The sequence below is a fragment of the Lynx canadensis genome, chromosome D3 (genome assembly GCF_007474595.2).
Source record: "Lynx canadensis isolate LIC74 chromosome D3, mLynCan4.pri.v2, whole genome shotgun sequence".
In the NCBI taxonomy this organism is placed as follows: Eukaryota; Metazoa; Chordata; class Mammalia; order Carnivora; family Felidae; genus Lynx; species Lynx canadensis.
In genome coordinates this window covers 18,315,398-18,335,994 of record NC_044314.2, presented here as the reverse complement: position 1 = coordinate 18,335,994, position 20,597 = coordinate 18,315,398, and the positions used below count along the sequence as shown (strand labels likewise).

At 43.9% G+C, this 20,597-nt stretch overlaps 1 protein-coding gene across 1 annotated transcript; it reads left to right on the top strand.

The window, feature by feature from the left end:
* Positions 1–7,187: 7,187 nt before the first annotated feature.
* ST8SIA3 (ST8 alpha-N-acetyl-neuraminide alpha-2,8-sialyltransferase 3) lies at positions 7,188–20,151 on the top strand. Its single transcript, XM_030336969.1, has 4 exons — positions 7,188–7,527; positions 8,931–9,053; positions 11,495–12,052; positions 14,641–20,151. The coding sequence occupies exons 1-4, from the start codon at positions 7,349–7,351 to the stop codon at positions 14,921–14,923; spliced, it is 1,143 nt and encodes a 380-aa protein (XP_030192829.1). The 5' UTR covers positions 7,188–7,348; the 3' UTR covers positions 14,924–20,151.
* Positions 20,152–20,597: the final 446 nt, after the last annotated feature.

Genomic DNA, 20,597 nt, shown 5'->3' with positions numbered 1-20,597 from the left:
TCCTTCTACTCCAGATGCTATTAGGGAGAAGGTGCTAATTACATTCTTGATCCTCTTGCAACTCCTCAGAGATACTCTCCGCCAACCTCCTTCACCCGCAGATCGTCTTACTTCAAAACTGCCTTCCTGAAAACAAAAGTACAGACACCCAGACGTTCCTTCATGTTACACCACCCCCAACAGAACTTAAACCCTTTTGCAAGTAAAACTCTAAAACTACAGAACAACACAGAATTTTGAAACAAAGAGATAAGAGATTCTTTGTAGGTTTCTATTGATCGTCTCATCCATTGAGAAGTCACTTCCCTTGTATTCAAACGTTCTGGTAAAAAGCTAACCGTGAGGAGAAAGGGGCACAAAAGCCAAAATGGGTACCACATCCTTGGCTCTTTTTTAAATGAGAAATATCCACTTCAAAGTAAAATTTTTCATGTCCCAGTGCACAAACCCTAAGCTTCTAGCATGGGAGGCAACAACGTTTGGTGAAAAGGGGCATAACTATCCAGTCATTCAGTCCTATATTAAAATCCCATTTTAAAAAAAAAAGCTGCTGTGAACTTGGCCGAGTTATTTAACCTCTCAGAGTCGCTCTTTCCCATAACTATGGAAAAAAATAAAAATGCTATCACATAGCATTACTATAAACATGACTCGATATAGAACATACATGTCCGTAATATAAAACATGTTGTAGCTCAGTCTCCTCCCCCACTGCCCCTACTGAGGACTGGATTTTTCAATATCGAGAAGTCCAGCAACCTCTTATCTCTGTGAATTTCCTATGAACATAAAATAAGAAATCTCAGCTAAGGGTGTGTGCTTATAATTGGGACTAGGGGGTCCAGAACTGAGAGAGGAGGGTACTTAGAAATCCATCCATCAACAATCCCTACCATTTCCTCTGTGGAAGCCGCACCTATCAATAAGTCAGCAAGTAGTCGTGCATTTTTAATAATTACAAGGAAATTTTTACCAGCTTTTGTTATAATAATGTACAAACAAAACAGTGTTTTTTTCTCCTGCTCTCAAAGATAGGCTGTTGTAGGGGCGCCTGGGTGGCGCAGTCGGTTGGGCGTCCGACTTCAGCCAGGTCACGATCTCGCGGTCCGTGAGTTCGAGCCCCGCGTCGGGCTCTGGGCTGATGGCTCAGAGCCTGGAGCCTGTTTCCGATGCTGTGTCTCCCTCTCTCTCTGCCCCTCCCCCGTTCATGCTCTGTCTCTCTCTGTCCCAAAAATAAATAAACGTTGAAAAAAAAAAAAAAAAAGATAGGCTGTTGACAATTACAGTTTTAGAAGCATAAGGAACAAAAACTGCCCCAAAACTCAAGATGAAGGCTAAAATTAGATTTCTTTTTAAAACACCTCCCCTAATGGTATGCCAGCAATGTTATTGCGGCGGCTCTAACCGTGGGTGATTTCTTATGCCCACAGTGAGTGCAATAAAAACACACAATAGACATAAGAATAGCTTAAAAGTTAACTGTAAGATTATTTTTCAAGTAGCTTCTCAAGTATAATACCTGAGCTTCTAGAAGAGGTAATCGCTGAAAACATTTAAAAGGTGGAAATTCTATGCAAGGACCCAGGAGATTAACACAATTGAACATAATAGCTCCTTCCAAACCATTTCCTAGGGACTGGATCACAAAAAGTCTTAAGACGGCTTTCCAAATATATTTTATTTATTCAATGAAGAAAGGGCTATTTGAAGTTCTTATATTCCTTTCACATAGAGCCGCTTCACTGAGCTTTAAGAGAAGCATTCGTCTGTAGGCGCAAAATGAGTAATTCCTCAGCTTCTAGAAAAGGTAATCATTGCAAACATCTGAAATGTTAAAATTTTATGCAAAATGTCTTTTGTAAAATGCAGACAAAAGCCATGAAATAAATATCATTTTAAACTGGTCTCAGCATTTACGTTTAAAAATTAATACTCACATGCTTTTGAATGCATAGAGCATCTCTGGACGGCAACAGCGGCTGTCTCTAAGGAGATAAGGTGGGAGGAGGGAGTTTTACTGTTCCCGCTGCATCCCTCGCGTGCTTTATATTTTGTACTATGTTCATATATTAATATCAGTCTAGCTTGATCTAACTACTTAACCTCATTAAACATGGTCTCTTCAATAGGTAATTTAACTCATCTACCCTAGTTGAGGTATATCATCTTTCTCTGCAATCTGTACCAGAGACCAAACTTCTCCCTACTCTGGACTTCGGGTATTCTGTACAGCAGAGAAGTTCCCTGCCTTCTTTCCAAACTGAGCATTAGTTGTGCTGATTGGTGTGCTGGCACTAAAGGATACAATGAAAGTAAGATGCTGTCTCCTGGCTAACCCCACAGGATGGCTGGCACTCTGTCCCCAGGCTCCAACCTTACCCAACCTTCCTCCAGCCCCAGAGTAGCCACTGGTCCTGAGCTCTGGAATACCAATAGAGTCCAATCTTCTTCTGGAACACACTAGTTGTGTGACCTGAGCAAGTTATTAACCTCTCTGGGCCTCAGTTTCTTCATTCTCTCTCCATCCTCATAGGGATGGAATAGAGATTAAATGAGATCAGTTGTTAAAATGCCTAGGGCAATACCCAAAACATAGTAGGTGTGCAATGAATGTTATATGACATCATCTCCCTCCCCCTTCTTCTCCTCCCCCTCCTCATCAGTATTAACTGATTCTCACTCTCAAAGAATGATGCTTTCAGATTTCCCAGGGCTGCACACATTTCCAACTCTGTCTCAGGAACCACTTCCAAGCAGTTTGGAATAGTGGGTAGGGTGGGCTTTAGAGTCAAAGAGGATTTGTCTTGAGCAAGATCATGTCCATCAGTTTCTTCAACTATGCAGTGAAAATAATTATACCTTCCTCTCCAGATCTGGGTGAAGATTACAGATTAGGTATAAAAGACTCCTGGTACATAAGAAGTGCTCTCTACATCTTGGCTGTTTTCACTTTACTCCAAGTGGGCTTATCTATTCGCTGGCCCCAACATGCCTTTCCCTCTTCTTCCTCCACATCTTTGTTCAGCCTGGTTGGCCCTGCCCTGCCCTCTCCTGCCATCTCCGCCTCTGGAAATCCCCATGCATCTTTCTAGTCTCAGTCCCATCTGAGGGCTTTTGAGAAGCTTTCTTTGACTACAGTGGCTTTCCCACCCCTGAGCTCATAAAGTATTTATCTTTTAAGGGAAAATAAGAGGTAGAAACCTCCAGAGTCCCCAAATCTTTCCCCTGTGGCCACTGTTAGACCCACTAGGAACTAAGAAGTCAAACAATAATGTGCAGAAAGAACTCCGGTCACATGTGGCCAAAGAGCAGTTTCCCAGTGGACTGTCCCCGAGCTCCCTGGACTATGATCTCCATGTCATCCAGGAGGGGTCACTTGCCCTTCCAAAAGTCAACTCCCTGGTGCCTTACTCAGGAGTGAGTGTCTCATAACAGAAAATGGTCAATTGGTTCATTGATAAATTAAGGCACGCTGGTGCTTCTGGCACATGGACAGAATATATCAGCTGATGTCCACATGAGCAGCTGCTGTTCCCATCTCCCCATGGGCCTGCCTCCAGCTGCTCCTGCAGTAGTCAGTGCAAATTAGATTGAGCCATTCCTCTCTTAAACGCTGGGCAGTTGTGAGTGGAGCTGCCAAGGACACAGCCAACTCCTTAGCACGTCATCCAGTCTGGCCCTCACTCCCTTTCTGGGCTCTTCTTTTGTGGCAGTCACCTCACATCTCTTGTTGTTAGTCAAGCCCACCATAATTAATCTTCCCTACCTACTCCTCACCCCTCTACTTGGAATGTCCTTTTTTAACCTCTTTACCTAATGAATCATACTCATACTTTAAAGCCCAGCTCAGATGTTGCCCTCCACGTAGAACCCTGACAACCTGTCACAGTTTATTCTCTGCCTCTCCCATCAGCCCTCTGTTGTCAAGCTCTCCATAGTACTGACAGGACACCTACTCCATGGAGCCACCCGAGTGCCCACTCACACGATACTGCCATTATGCTGGCTGATCTCTCTCCCACAAGACCATAAGCATTAGGAGGTCAAGGACGATTTTATAACCCTTTACCTGTCCGGCCAGGTGTCTGATAACCAACACATTTTATTTAATGAATTGATGAAAGAAAACAGAAATAAAGACATGAATGAAGCTCTTTCTTACAAAAGACATCATCCTTCCCAGGTTTCCCATCCAAAATGCCTGGAAGTTACTCTTGGTAGGTATGAGTTGGTGAGGACCTAGACAGGGCCCCAGAGACATGTTTGCAAAAGGTGCGCACTCACGGAGGTAGGAGAGGGAAATACTTGTGTCCAAAATAACAGCTCCCCTAGGAAACAGAAGTCAGAGAGGGCTTTCATTTCTGTATTTCTTGTTTTCACCCTCCTGTTCTTCCAGATAGATCTCATTTCTAATGAAATTTGTTAGGTGATAGTCTACAAAAATGTCCTCATTATTTTTTTAATTTAAGTAGCTATCATCCCAGGCTTGAAAAAAATCCCGTATCTAGTACTGTAGTCACTCTGTGAAGTACCATCCCCAGAAATTTTCCCGCTGGTAATTGTCATTTCCACCTCTAGGCCTGGCACAGGATTCCCGCCTGCTGGTTTCTTTTCTGGCTAAGTTGGCTCCTTTACATCATATGACTTTCAGTGACCCATATGCAATCTGGGGATCATCCTCCTAGGACTTCCTTCAGAAAGTTCACAAAGGTATGCTAAACATAAGCAATATATCAATTTTTAAATCCAGGTGGAATGAGTCTGTATCATATGTCCCAGGAAAGCCTGTTATGTTCCTTAATAAAGAAAACCAAAGAGCTTCTTGGTCCTTGCCATTTTCTGTAGGAAAATGCCTCACCAAGTACATCCCTTCCCATGCACTCTGTCGTGGGTCATTTATGGGGCCAGAGAAAGACACTGAAAACTTGTGCAAGCTGTTCAGCTCATATTTATTGACAGCTTAATAAAGACCCAGAGCTCTGCCAAGGCCTTTACATGTCTTGTGTAATCTTCCCCCAATTCCTGGTTCTGCAGGTAAGGAGCCTGGGACACAGAGAGGCTGATAACTTACCCAAGGTCACATAGCTGTGGGTGCCAGAGTAAACTTTTGAAGTCAGGTCTGCTGGCTTCAGAGCCTGAAAGTGTAACCATTACTCTGAGCTCTGTAGCATGTTCCCCTGACTCCGTGTTCAAGAAGAGTTTTTCCAACATGTATAATTCTTAGATAGCTCTCTAAGACACGATCTTACTCCTTTTGGCATTTTACGCTAGATTCATATGGTCTTCTCTTTAAAAGAAACCATAGTAATTATTCAAAAAATATCATTCCAGTATTCATCATATAGATGTGCAGGCCTTTCTAACATTTTTTAAATAATGTAAGCCCCATGAGAAAAAGAAGATTATTTGTGTCTTCTTGGCCCACATTTTTAGATTTTGGTATAAAATGTCTTCAGTGGGTACAAACTGAACAACTCCCCTTGTCATTCACTGGAAACAGACACTTGCATTCTGCGTGCCTCTGTCCACAACCAGACAGAGATGTCTTTCCAAGGGACCTCACTCAGTTCTCAAACATTTATTAAGCATACCCTCTACATGGGACAATTGCCAGACAGTATGTGCAAACAGCGGGGAAGAAGACATGGCCCCTGGCTCTGCAGGAGTTAACAGTCCAGGGGTTCACCCCTTTAAGGAATGTGAGGTCCACAGACAGACGTATCATCAGGCCCACCGAAGTCCATAAGGCAAGAAGTTCAGGAGAGAAAGAAATCGTAAAAACTCCGGAAAGTGTCAATTTGCTTTATTGGAAAAGGTTCTCGGAGGACAATTTCTCACCTCCAGCTTCTTTCATTAGTGCTCATTGGCCAGTCCAATAAGCTGGGAGGACCAGTCCAAGGGTGAGACTAGGGTGGAAGAAGCCACAAGTTGATTGCAAAGAACAGAGCTAAAGAAATAGGTGGGTTGCCTCTGAGTGTCCGGCAGCCTCACTGAAAATGGATTAATTTTTATTTCCAATGAATGTTATAACGGGCAACATATGAATATTCTAAAATAAATGGAAGGTCACGCAATATAAAACGTTAGGCAGTGAGCTTTCCTTCCACCCTCAGAGGCAGCCACTCTTACCTGGTTCTTGGACTCCTTCAAAGGTGAGTTCTATGTATTTATAAAGTAGTTTGTAAATGCTTCTGGACCAAGCAGGACTAAGTTAGGTGGCCCATCCCCAAGACCTGGCCCCAGGGATGGATCAGGAAAGTGGGCAATGAAGAGTTAAATCAGGGGGAATTGCTCCTGGTCAACTCAGGAACACAGCCTAGCTTACCACCTGCCACGTGCTGAGACACGGACAGGGAGGGAGAAACCAGCCCCCCCCCCAACCCACAGCTCACCTCACCGCTGTGCTGGGCACTGCCCACCTTTCAGAGAGAAGCAATGTATGCGGTGGGCAAAGGAAGCAGATAGGGGAGAGGTTCTGGAAATTTCTAGGGAGGTTTTAAGCGCTCACAAGCCAAACTGGGCCAGCTGCTCTCAGGGCTTCTTTGCGGGGGCGCTGGGGTGCTAGGACGCATGCTACCCCGTGGGGCTCAGGGTGGTGCCTCAGTGGTGAGGAGAGAAGCTTTTAAATGTCTATCTTCCTAAAACTACTCTCCCTGCATCTAGGAGAAGCACGCAGTTGGTGTGTAACCTCCAAGGCAGCAAATCCAGTTGGTTATCACCCTATCCTGCATCATATGTATAAAGTAATGAACGGTCCGTTTAACCAAGTTTGGGCTTCTGTGTCGCCCCAGCCACCTCCCCGCGCGAACCCTCAGCCGGGAAGCCCACTGACGTGGGCGGCAGCCTTCCAGCCTCAATTCCCCTCCCTCTGCCACCCCTCTTTCCCCCTCCCCTCTCCGGCCCCTCCCCCCGCTTATTTGGGAGATTAGAGTTCATTAATTAAATCCTGTGCTTAGATCGAACTGTAACGTTATTCCAATCACATTTATCTTACAGGCGGCGGAGGAGATGGCAGCCTAGCTGGAAACGCGCGGGGGAGCCTCAGCCGGCGGCCGGGGACGCACAGCGCGGCGCGTTCCATCGCCACGCCGCCGCGCAGGCCCTCCATCTTCCTGCCCAGCCTCCTGGCCCCGCTCGGCCCTGCCTTGGGGGTCGGCTTCTCTCTGGGGCTCCTGCCCTTCCCCACCTCCCGGGCCTCCGCGGCTCCCCTGCCCGGTCCCCCTCCCCCGCCACACACGCTGACACGCGCGGGCGAACACACACACACTCACACACTGACACGCCAGCGAGCTGCTGGCCGCTCAATGGACCGATTTCCCTGCTTCCCTTGATCCCAGCCCAGCCCGGGATGAGAAATTGCAAAATGGCCCGGGTCGCCAGTGTGCTGGGACTGGTCATGCTCAGCGTCGCCCTGCTGATTTTATCGCTCATCAGCTACGTGTCCCTGAAAAAGGAGAACATCTTCACCACTCCCAAGTACGCCAACCCGGGGGCGCCCCGAATGTACATGTTCCACGCGGGATTCCGGTGAGTGCGGGCCTCTCTCTATTTGAGCGCCCTCGGGTATCTGGTTTATTGGGGGGGGGGGGGGGGACAGGGGGGTGTTTTGGCTTCTCCGAGACACTTTGGGCAAGATGACTGCGTGGTCCTTCCACTCCTCTTTCTGATTCTCCCTTCCCCCTTCCTTTATTTATTTGAACCCGAAGCCCCTAAAAGCCGTTGTCCTAATCAATGTGATTGCATTTCTCGTATTCTTCCTCTGCATCCCTTCCCCCATTTCAAAAATGGGGGGAGGGTTTAAGGAGAATGATGATGGAGGGAGAGGCAATGAGTGTGTGTGGGAGGGGGCGGTGAACCGGGAGATGGATGTGCGTGAGGTGAGCGCCTTCCCGGTGCGGCGTCCGCAGACTCCGCGGCCGGGCTCCGGGCGGTCCAGGGCGATTTAATGGCGCAGGCGCCGGACTCCCCGAGCGCTGTGCTCACTCCTCTCCGTCACGCCCCACCCCATCAAATGATGCGCGGGTCTGTTCTGAAGCCCCTGGGGTATTTTACCTCGATCCTTTCCCTACTGCTGCCACCACCGCCCCCCGCCCCCTTTCCGGGATTTCTGCAATTCCTCCGCCCTCTGCGGGAAGCGAGCCTCCTAAGGGCCGCCTACCCTCGCCCCTGGTCCAAGTCGCCGCCGGGCGAGAGGGCTGGACAGGGAAGGGGCCAGGCGCAGCTTGGCGCAGCTCCTCGGGAACCCCTGCCTCTACCTGTGACCCTCAGGGGCTCTTCCAGGAGGACCTCCCGAGGGCCAGGTGGCAAATACAAACTGCAAGCTGTGGTCCAAGCAGGCCAGAGGTGCGGAACCTAGAGAAGCCCCACCTGGGCAGAAGAGTGGAGCTGCCCTGCGGCCTCCGGGGTCCCCAGTTAGGGGACAGGGAGTGAAATCAGACTCGGTTCGGGAAGTAAGAGGTTAAGGCAGGAGCCACCCCCAGTCTTCCCCTGGGACTCCGGTTTCCTCTGCCCTTTCTCCAAAAATCAATTCACCCGGACAGCCGGGGCGTCGCGGGTCGGAATAGCGGAGGCGCGGCCGCTGTCCGCGGTGCTGACTCCTTGGTCCTCACGGCGCATCTGGCTCCAGCAGTGCGCCTGGCTCCCGCCCTGCTCTCCGCGAGACGGCCATTTTATGGTCTCTCCCGCACCCGGAGGGATGGACAATGGAGGCGGATTTCCCTACTTTTCCTTCTTCCCCCCGGGTGTGTGTGGGAGCAGGGAGTGGGCCAAATGAGAGGGGCTCTGGGGCGGGATGGAGCCAGTGCGTGTGCCAGGTGCACCCCTCACCCCAGACGCGCGCGCCGCCCCCAGCCGCCTGGACTTTAATGGCTACGTTGGCTTCCCCCAGCTGAGGCCAGCACGTTTGTCTGTGTACTCATGCTCCTCTCCAGGTCACAATTTGCGCTGAAGTTTCTAGATCCGTCATTTGTGCCCATTACGAATTCTCTGACCCACGAACTCCAAGAGAAACCTTCTAAGTGGACATTTAATCGGACAGCGTTTTTACATCAAAGGTAGGATAGGGGGAAAAGATCCGAAAGGTGTTTTTGAATTCTGGAGTTCAAACAAAACAAAACAAAACAAAACACTCCAAAACAACAAAAATCTATCCCTCACCGGAGGTGTTATTTGCATTGTCTTCTAGGCCTGACTGCACAAAGGCTGATTGGTAACTCTTTTTTATGTATGTAGTGCCCTCTCATAAAAAAAGAAAACATCAAGAAGACCAATTTGAATGGGAAGGAAAAAGATATTTCCAATATGCTCCCTAACTTGGGCTTAATTGAGCACAATGATTTATAGTTAACATGCATGGGTAACACTGCCAAAGCCATCTACTAAAAAAAAACAAAAACAAAAAAAACAAAAACAATTGCATAAAGACCATCTAATAATGCATTTTCATTCTCCCACTGAGAAAAATGTTTAAAAATGAAATAAAATAGAATTGTCTCACACTGAAACACACAGAAAATACTATAATCTGCCCTTATCAATTACTAGTCAAAATCTTGGCCCAAATATATGCAGGTATTTAAGTACGGTTTTGTTCTGGTTTTGCCTATTTGTTTTCATTAAACCTTTACAGCCCTTAATACATTGTAAAAGCTACCCAACATCATTTTTACAGGTTGTTGTCTTGTAACAGCCTGGTTTATACATGAGGGAGTGTGTGTGTGTGTGTGTGTGTGTGTGTGTGTGTGTGTGGTGGGGAAGAAGGATGAGATTTATTCAAATTTATTATCCTGAGTGATTCTGGTCTACTCTTAGCAACCCCTGATAAGTCATCACTCCTTCCTTTTTGGTGGGATTATTATGCTACTAAATGGAATGTGAGCCATCTAGTGTATTCATTAGGGGTGTGAATATTTATTTTACAAATGATCATTTTACCACTCATTTAGGGAGCTGTGTTTTGTCATAGCATTTCTAGTTACTGCACCCTTTTTTATTTTGAGTGACAGAATTAAAACCAATTCAGTAGATATCTATGGTGTCATGAAAAGCTGATATAGTCATGTGATTATGAATAAAAATTTTAAAACACTGTTCAATTAGAAATTAGTTCAATGGCAATAACTGATAAATTCTAAACCATAGAAGTACCTTAAAAAAACTATTGGGTTTTTAGTCCAATATTAATTTTATAGACAAACCAGAAAACTTTCATGGTAGAACACATTATACCTTTCCCAAGACATATTTCTAACATAGTAAAAATTATCTTCCCACACTGGGCCATGTGACCCAAATGACCAGTCAGAACAATATTTCCTTCTCAAAACTTCCCTCCTTTCAATCCACTTATTAGGTAAACTTTAATTAATTTTCCCAGTATCATTTTAAATTTACTTTACCTTTACAACAGGTAAAGACTAGCTTGTAAAGAACAGTATGGGTAACTCTGGAAATTTTAGATTAAAGCGTTCAGTTTATGTTGCTTTATATTTTGACAAATGAAGTGTTTTTTTTAAATAAAATTCCAGTTAAAGTGATGATATGCAAAGCATTTAGTTTCAATCCTATTTTTTTAGGCAAAAGACATAGGAAATTTACAATGTGATTTCTTAGAATTAGAGAATCTAGTAGCAAAGTAACATGTTACTGGTCTCTCATAAATATTTTAAATAGCTGAAACTCTAAGAGGAAATACTTCATTTTACTTAAAGCTCAACATGAGAGCAACCTGAAATTAATGCTAAGTATCACCCTTGCCTTGTTTATCCTCTGAATTCTTAGAATGTACACACATTTTCAGGATTCACGACAGCCTGTTTTTCTAAGGATTAAGTTCCTCCAACTAAATTGTGTTTCTATATAATCAAGTATAAAAATATTCTTGTTTCATTATTCAAAGGACCTTAATGAGATTATCATCTCATTTCTATTAAATACGCAACTACATTCACTATTGTTACCATTTCCATATTTCAATAATAGATAGTATTATACTGACTCGTATCTATTTGGCTCTTATTTGGATACCAGTGATATTTGATATTCCTTGAACGCTGCAGTCCAATAGCAAACAAACAGTACCTGGTTACAAACTCTAAGTCACCAATGTTTGTGAATTAATGTGAGCTCTTTGGAGCCTGTGTAAATTGTCTCCCTGTATTTTCTGACATAGTTTGACCTCCTATGATCATGCCTCCTCCTTGATCAAATACACTTCTCACATAGAGCAGAAAACCAAAGAATGCCAGCTAAAACTGTAAGTGACAACATTTATAAGCCTTGAAGGATTACATCCAGAACTTGATTGGGAAATTAACACCTCTGTAGATTCTGAAGCAGTCTTTCCCGCAATGACCGCAATTATTATGAATGTATAATCTTTCTTAGATACAATGGGCCTACGATTCTTGTCTGAATGAAATGGCAGCATAAGACATAAGATGGAAAATCAATTCTTTTGAATGGGATGCATTTAATGAATTTCTTTTCATTTTAGGCAAGAAATTCTTCAGCATGTCGATGTAATAAAAAATTTTTCTTTGACCAAGAATAGTGTTCGGATCGGACAACTGATGCACTATGATTATTCCAGCCATAAATATGTTTTCTCTATTAGCAATAACTTCCGATCACTGCTTCCAGATGTGTCACCCATTGTGAATAAGCATTTTAATATTTGTGCTGTGGTTGGAAATAGTGGGATCCTGACAGGGAGCCGGTGTGGACAAGAAATAGATAAGTCAGATTTTGTTTTCCGTTGCAATTTTGCCCCTACGGAGGCTTTCCAAAGAGATGTTGGAAGGAAAACCAACCTTACCACCTTCAACCCCAGCATTCTGGAAAAATATTACAACAACCTTTTGACCATTCAGGACCGTAACAACTTTTTCCTGAGTTTAAAAAAGCTCGATGGGGCCATTCTTTGGATCCCTGCATTTTTCTTCCACACTTCAGCAACTGTTACCAGGACATTAGTTGACTTTTTTGTTGAACACAGAGGTCAGTTAAAGGTCCAATTGGCTTGGCCTGGAAATATAATGCAACATGTCAACAGGTGTGTATATTTTATTGCCTTTAAGTCTTACCCCACCAGATGGCAAATCAATATTGTAATCTCTTGGGGGTGGGAGGTACCTGATTAGTTACTTGTTGTGGTTAGCTTAGAACTTTGAGGCAAACTCTTATGTTTTTGTAATGAAAGAATGAATCATTCTCAGTAAGAAGTTCAATCTCCTACTCTCCTACTTCCAGCTGGTAACAAAGTGCTATATGGGGGAGGGGGGACTGGTGTTTCGTCAGTCTGCCCTCTCTAATCCCTGTCCCCTCCCTTGGTGGTAAGCCTAACAGGCAGTCATGGAAATCATCAAAAATCAAGAATTGTCTTTAATGGAGAGCTATGTCCCAGTCATGCCAATGGCTGAATCAGACAAACCAAGCAAATCATCAAAAATCAAGAATTGTCTTTAATGGAGAGCTATGTCCCAATCATGCCAATGGCTGAATTAGACAAACCAAGTCAAGATGCAATTGACTTAAAATGTTCCTTTTGATTTTATATGTGGGTGTTTTGTCAATGTCCAAGATTAGAAAACCACTTAAGGAAAGCATAAATTGCATAATTGGCCTTTAAAATTTGGGATTTCAGTGCCAAAACATGTGAAAGTTATTTTATAAGCTTGCTGTTATCCCTCATAATTTGATAGAGAGATTGATCAGAAATGCAATATTTTTGTCTAGTCTGTTGAGTCTTAATGCTGGCTGTACATTAGAATCACCTGGAGAACTTTTAAAACTACTGTTGCCTGGGCTCTACTTCAAGGGATTCTAATGTAATTTATCTGGCAGGGGGAGGGGAAGGGCCCGGTACCTGTTTTTCTTAATAACTCCTAGATGATTCTAATATGCAGTCAAAATTAGGAGCCACTAGTCCAGGGCATTTTATAAAGCAAAATTAGTTGTAGGATTTTTTTTAAATCATCTGAGGAAACTGCCTTAACTCTAATTTCCCCTGAGCAAGTAGCCTCCATGTCCTAACATACTGTCCGGATAGCCCTACAAGTTAAAGTGGGTTCTGGGAGGACAGGTAACCAGAGAATTGTAAAGACGTTTATCCCATAGTATATTATTCCCATCCTGTAGTCCTCTGAAGTCTACCAAACTTAATGTCTGTTTAGGTTACCTCTGATAGAAGGAGGAATCATCATCTAATAAAGTAGTATGTCTAACAGGTAGGGTGACACCATAATATATAGTCCAAACTGGAGCTCTGTCTTTAAGAGAAAGAGGGTACTATTAATAACAACAGGATAACAAACAAAAATTGAGACTATCCCAGCTTCTCAAGATGTATGGTCATCTTTTTGAGAGGTTAGGTAGCCCAACTCTTGTTTAAAGATGAGTCAACTGAGGTACAAAGAAAAGGAACTATTTACCACCCAATGTCACTGCCCCAAATGGGGAAAATCAGAATTAGAAGCCATGCCTCCCACCAACCTGTCCTCCTGTGGCCTTTTGACCTCATCATTTTGCTCCTGCCTTACTTTACTTAAGTTCAGCCATACCAAAGGAATTGTCAGAAGTCATTCTAACTCCTTAGTAAGAAAACCAAGACTAAACTGTTACATTTCAACTGGAATGGGGAAAGGTCTGTGAAGCTTTCAAGTAGTAAAGAAGGAAGTATACGTGCTTAGAAGCTTCAGGAAATTGGCCTGTGTGGCCTACCCTGCCCCTAGCTTTTCAGAAAGGCCACGGAGTTAGCCATAATGCTTCACAGCCACTCAGGCTTGAACCAAATACATTGGTCCAATGAAAACTCAAGGGAAATACAGTCCAAGGAAACCTGATTCATAAACAGTTTAACTTTGCCTACACAGCAAATGATACACACACACACACACACACACACACACACACACACACACACTCACTCCCTAGCAGTCTCGAATAGTTGGTAGTATAGGTAGGAAGGCTTCAAACTACTATTTCAATATGGAAGGAAAAACAGCCATAATTTAGCTTTTTTTTAAATTCAGAAAGTGTTTAAATGCTTTTCTTGGGTTCTGGCATGCTAAAGAAGGGAACCCCTAGGAACCCTTAGGTAGAAAACAAAGGAACAGGGAATATGATTTTTTTTTTTTTACAAGAAGCTACAGAAAAATAAGTCCCCACAATCTCTCCAGACCAAAGAAGAAGCATTTAACCAACCTCTAGATCTGGATAAGAAGGTGACACAGGAGCATAGTCATTCCCATTGCTGCTGGCCTTCTGCGGTGTCACCACTGAGTCAGGGCCACCACTCCTTAGCACAGCCAAGAGGCGGGGCTGGTGTCACGCGATGTATAACCTGTGCGGTCACACAGGAGCTGTGCTCAGGAGGGCTGGCACTTGGTTTAATGCCCTGCTATCGCCCTCTGGAAACTCAGTGATTTTTGCAAGAAGGGCCCGCATTTTCGTCCCATACTGGGTCTCACAAATTATGTAGCCAGTCCTGCCCAGAGGTGTTCTAAAAGATAGATTCAAAGCAAATGCTACTTTAAAAAAGGCAAATCCATGTACCAATCCACCTCCTGGCCCAGTCATGTTGACCTATTTGCCTGAAACCAACACTGGCTTCTGAATCCACATGTACTTACTGTTCCACAGGTACTGGAAAAACAAACATTTGTCACCCAAACGGCTGAGCACAGGTATTCTCATGTACACCCTTGCGTCAGCGATGTGTGAAGAGATCCACTTGTATGGATTTTGGCCTTTTGGATTTGACCCCAACACAAGGGAAGATCTTCCATACCATTATTATGACAAAAAAGGGACCAAATTTACCACCAAGTGGCAGGAGTCACACCAGCTGCCTGCCGAGTTTCAGCTGCTGTACCGAATGCATGGGGAAGGGCTCACCAAGCTGACTCTGTCACACTGTGCCTAAGACTCTGAACAGAAAGTGCCAAATGGCCATTTGAAAAGTGCCCCAAATCAAACGGAATAGTCTTCAGAATAGAACCCTAGAGAATTCCTTATAAAGACTGTCTGCCGCTTAAAAGGAAAGATCTCTTCTCTCCCTCTCTTTGCACCTGCTCTCTTAAGAGTCTTGGCAAGACAAACGAATTGAAGCCACATGATGTAAACTTGATTGATAAAGGGAATGTCGCATTGGGAACCATGCTGCTAACGAAATGGTCGGAAGTATTTTAGTGTTTGTATTTTGATAATAAACTGCCTCCCATTTTTTTATGAGGACGGGAGCTGTCATTGCTGCAGCTTTGAGATACAGTCCTCATCGTCACAGGCCTCTGGCCAATTTGGGCAGGATTTCAGTTTTGCCTGGGTGGGATCAGACTCTTCAAAATGGAAACAAAAAAACCATTTGCGTATCTCATCTCTCACTCTCTCTATTTCTCGCTGTTGTTCTCAATCTCTCCCCTACAATCCCTCGCCCCACCACTGTGGAGTTTAATAATTTGCTAGGAATCATATTAAATTAGCTTTGCTTGTATGTGTTGCATCTGTACTTGCTTGATGTGTTCAAGGCTCTGGGTAACTTTGCTGTTTCGTGACAAGCTGACCAAATGATGATGGATCCCCTTATGACTACTTTTATAAGAAATGCCTCTTACAAAGTTCTCACTAGTCCATGCCGTCATTCGACAGCAGAGTGGTCCCTCTGTGCTGAGTGGCATCTTTCACTATCACAAAGAAAATGAATGTCATGGGTGACACTGCATCTCTTGACACGAATGCTATTGTGGCAGATCATTCTATCGCCACATCTGTGAGGGCATGCCAGCCTGAGTTTAGTGCGTCCCACAATCCCAACCCAAGAGCTGGGTTGGGCATTCTCTCAGAATATAGAGGCAATGAGTCAGCTTAAGATTCTGGGACACAGCGAAAAAAAGGAAGAAAAATACTTAGAAGTTGTTATGGAATCCCCATATACCCTAGAGCGTTGTAACCATGGTGCCCATTCAGAGACACCTGGTCTTTGAAAGCCAGCAGAGTTGCAGCAAAGTAGGAGACTGGAGGTTGATCAGGACAGGCCCCCGTGAGAATAGTGCTGAGGTGAGGTCATCTTCAGTGTCACTGTGTCCACCAGCACCGCTCAGAACCATTTGTTCTCTTCAAGATAACTGTAGACACTGGATAGTCCCTTTTCCCACTGAAATCAGATCTGTATATCTAAAAATTAAGAATTTCATAAGGAAAAGCCATTGGGTAATGGCAAGATTTGATACAAAATAACCCTTGGAATTTAAGCTGTGTAGATCTGCCATGAAGGGATTAGTTGGCCGTTCTGTCTTTTTTTATTATTATTATTTCAGCCTTAGAAGTAGAAATCACATCACTCCCACCCCGGGCTTTTCACTGAGCAGCACTTTGTTCTTCCAATTCGGCCCAAAGTCTGGCCAAGTTGATGTTAAATTTTAATAAGAGTTTCTTTCTTCTTTCCAAATGCCAGTCAAGCACATTTGTAATACATTTGGGTGGGGTAGCTTGTTCTTTTCCAGAAGTCTCATCCTAGACTGCTTGTAATGTTACAAATGCCGTTTAGAATAACTGCCGTAGCTCAGTGATCGGCTCACTGTCCCTCTTTGGGAAGGTATAATCAGGCCCCCCATTAAACCGCATACAATAAGAAAAGACGTTGTTTCTTATGCTCATGTGCCTCCTGGTCCTAAAGGGGAGATGTCTGGTTCTAATTGTTTTCAGAAAGCTAATCAGAGCAGCTTACATATATCCAGATACTAACTGGTGAAAGAGAAACCATACAGGCTTGGAGTTGCTGCTAACTGTGGCACATCTTACAATGTTGTACAAATGGCAATCATCCAAAGAGATGGGAAGAAACAGGAATAGATGTTTCAAAATGGGAAACACTGACACAGCTCAATACTTGAAAGACATTAGAGGAGGAGGTAGTAAAAAAAAAAAAAAAAAAAAAAAAAAAAAAAAAACATGTTTTAAATTCAGTGGTATAACCTGGTGGGCATCAACACCACCCCATGCTTGTTCCCTGTCACTTTCAAGAGGACAGTGCCACAGCGCTCATGCCGTGCTCTGCGAGGATCACTGCGAGATTGACAACTGACAGGAGTGTCTAGTTGGCTCTTCCTAAGCACTTAGTTCATCTGGTTGCGGCTGAGTGATATTAATGCCAATATTACATGGGCCAGATCCTGACTCTGGAGTTTTAATCCCAATGTGCCCATTAGATTTCACTAAATATAAATACGTAGACATGTTGAACCAGGGAGGTTAAAAGAGCAAAAGACCAGAATCCCTAAAACTGGTTAATTGTTCTATGGTGGACCTTTTAAAGTAGACCTGATCATAATGCTGTTTTAGGAGTGGGGGCTGTTTTGTCGTTTCAAGTTGAGGAAGACGTTTTACATCTCACACCACTCTCGGCTTCGTCTTAACCTCAGGGTGAAAGGACTTTACCATCCCCCAGTATCGTCTCATCTGTTGCTTTCACAAGAACTCAAAACGGGCTTCTTTCCTAGAATCAGAGGGCTCAGCAGCCAGGCCTATCCCATTTCCGGGCAGAACTTCCTGGAACTGATCCAAAAGGACCACCATCCTTCCCTTTTCTGAAGAAAATCTTAAGCCCTGCCATAGGGTGAACCACAATTCTCATAGCTTATAAATTCTTTCTGTACAGCCTATATGCCTCCTATTGGAAAACTTGGATACAAAATTTGGGTAAAGCGTCTATCCCAGTTTTCAGCAGGTAGTAAACACTCACTAAATGGCAGCTTTTACTGTTACTTCTATTGTTAGTTGTGCCCTTGACTTACAGTTGCAGCACAGAGAAACGCAGCCTCTAGCTGATCACACACGATCTCTTTTTGTTTTTGAGGACTGTTTCAAAGGTCAAACCTACGTAACCACTGCCGCGACCAAAAGACTTGGTGGGTCCCCTGAGTCCTGATTAGAAAGGCAGTGGTGTAAGTAACCAGAACTCCCTGGCCTGTGTGGTCAAGAGCAGTGAAATGGGCAGACAGGACTATTGAGTTCCCCCTCCTGATTCAACTCAGATACAAATCCCTGGCTTTTGCACTGCCCTTGCTTTGCTGGTTCTAGGTTAAGTGCATCCTTTTATCAGAACCTTTCATCTTTTAGGATACTCACAGCAGAATCCACCCTCAGCCATTGGAATGAATTTTACCATAAAGCCCTCAAGGCTGTCTACACATGATACCAACACAAATGACCAATTCAGTCGCAGAGGGGAAAAAAAAACCCACAAACATTTAGTGACCTGCTTAATGCCAGTCCCTCAGTTTTGCATTGGCTGTTCTGAGAGTCATGTGCAGGGATTGTAAACCAGGGGATTCAGGACTAAAATGTGGTACCAAGAATTCCTCCCACACCCAGAAATCTTTCCCATATTTGATGATTAAAACATTTATGGCTCCTCTGCCTTTGCTTCTGGGTCTCAAGTGTCCTTGACCATTATAAAAGTGCTGTGTGTTTAGTAGTGTTGTGTGCCTAGCAGTGCTGTGACTGCTGTACCATGGTGTCAGGTGACCTTGGTGTCAGGCATGTGACCATGAGGCTGCCAGCCAGGATATGCAAGGTGAGAGGTCCCTCCAGCCTCCTTGTGTCTGGATCTCCAATTATCCACGAATATGAGCGCCATGACTAACCGAACTTGGTAGGACGCTAAGGAATGGAAGAGCATTTCTTCTGACTTTGGGCTAAGCAGTAATTTTTGGACACTCTCAAACAGCAAAGAAGGGTGGCCTGAGGCCAGAGGAAGCAGGGACAGAACTGTAGAAACATGGGATATTTGAAATGGAAGAAACTTTCAGTTTCTCTAGTCCTAATCCTTGATGTTACAAATGAGAAATGGAGAAGCAGAGAGGCTAAGTGGTTTCCCAAGATTGCAAGGATAATGAGTAGAAAAAGTATGACTCCTCATCTCCTCCTTATCAGCATCTAATGAAGATGGGCACAAAAAGAAAGTGATTTTGGTCTGGAGTCCTCATGGCACAGAAAACAAGTAGTCTGTAAAGGAAGAAAATGTATCCCTCTCCCACAAAAAGTATTTATTTGTCAATACAAAACAATAAGGGAGATGGTTGCCTAGGCATACAACAGTCCACGGGTAATATCCTACATTCTCCTTCCCCTAAAATGAGAGAAAACCAACTTGGTAAGTCATGATTCTGGTAAATCACAATTTAGTTACTGATAGTTCACAGTTGATAGCTGGAATTCTATCCAAGACTCTATTCACTTATAAAACCTTGTTTTCGAAATATGTATGCACAATTTAAAAGCTGAATACTGAGAATAGTTATGTACTTCTTTTTAAAAATCTTTATCAATTTATTTAACCTAAAAAAAAAAAATGGTTCACTCATTGTATTTCTCCATATATATAGTTTTCAGCTGGGGCCTGTTGAGATAAGGAATACCTTCTGTCAATTCATTCCACATCGTAAGTAATTTCAAGAGCAGACTTTACATTATTGCATTTAGTTCAATATGCTAAGAAGATGTGTAAATAATAGTGAATAATTTGGGCCGCGTCTTCATGTGCAAAATGACAGACCAGTTTTCTATATAAATCTGCATCTCTAAATTGTTTTCCTCTAATGGTTTAAATGTACCAAGCAAAAGTGTCTGTGTAGCCTCTGCTTCCCCCTGAATACACAGAACTGTCCTTTTGCTTACAAAGAGAGTTGGGGCTGTGTATGTGGCTGAAAAACCCAGATGGAACGTGGCAAGTGCCAGAGACTTAGGTGGCCCTGGGCCACCTGACTGATGTGACTGGGCTCTGTGGCCCAATTAATCAAGGCCACAGTTGAATTGATGACAAGGACCAAAATGACTAAATATTGCTTTGCCACATAAATATAACGTTTGAAATGGGAAAACTTTTAGAACGCCATTATTGTGTTAGAGAGTATTTCTGAACATCTGTTTTTACTGTGATTATTATTATTGAAGATACGTGTGCGAATGGACGTTTTATCCTCAATGAAGCCCGTTCTCATGCTGTTAATTACAGCGGAACCATAGGGAAGAGCCTGTCGCAGAAAAGCTGACTCCAATCTAAGATGACGATGGGGTGATGGGGTTAGGACCTGGATTATGCTGCTGATCCACCAGCAAACAAAGCTGGATGATGTGAGGAGCTCTTTAAAACACTCTTCCGGGGCGCCTGGGTGGCGCAGTTGGTTGAGCGTCCGACTTCAGCCAGGTTACGATCTCGCGGTCCGTGAGTTCGAGCCCCGTGTCGGGCTCTGGGCTGATGGCTCAGAGCCTGGAGCCTGTTTCCGATTCTGTGTCTCCCTCTCTCTCTGCCCCTCCCCCGTTCATGCTCTGTCTCTCTCTGTCCCAAAAGTGAATAAACGTTGAAAAAAAAAAAAAGAAAAAAAAAAAAAAAGAAAGTCACCTTTCTAACAATTTTAAAAAAAAAAAAAAAAAAAAAAAAACACTCTTCCTCCCCACACCAGACCTTTGACTCAGAATGTGCTGGGATAAGCTAAGCTTACAAAGATTCCCAGGCGATTCTGATGTTGCCAGCGTTGGGAAACAAATAACATATAGCCAAGTCACATATACCATTTTGACCAAAGTAGCCGAATGCTTAT

Coding starts and splice junctions, on each gene's coding strand:
- ST8SIA3 (XM_030336969.1), top strand. CDS start 7,349: ATGAGAAATTGCAAAATGGCCCGGGTCGCCAGTGTGCTGGGACTGGTC. Junction 7,528..8,930: donor ATGTTCCACGCGGGATTCCG/GTGAGTGCGGGC, acceptor GCTCCTCTCCAG/GTCACAATTTGCGCTGAAGT. Junction 9,054..11,494: donor ACAGCGTTTTTACATCAAAG/GTAGGATAGGGG, acceptor TTTTCATTTTAG/GCAAGAAATTCTTCAGCATG.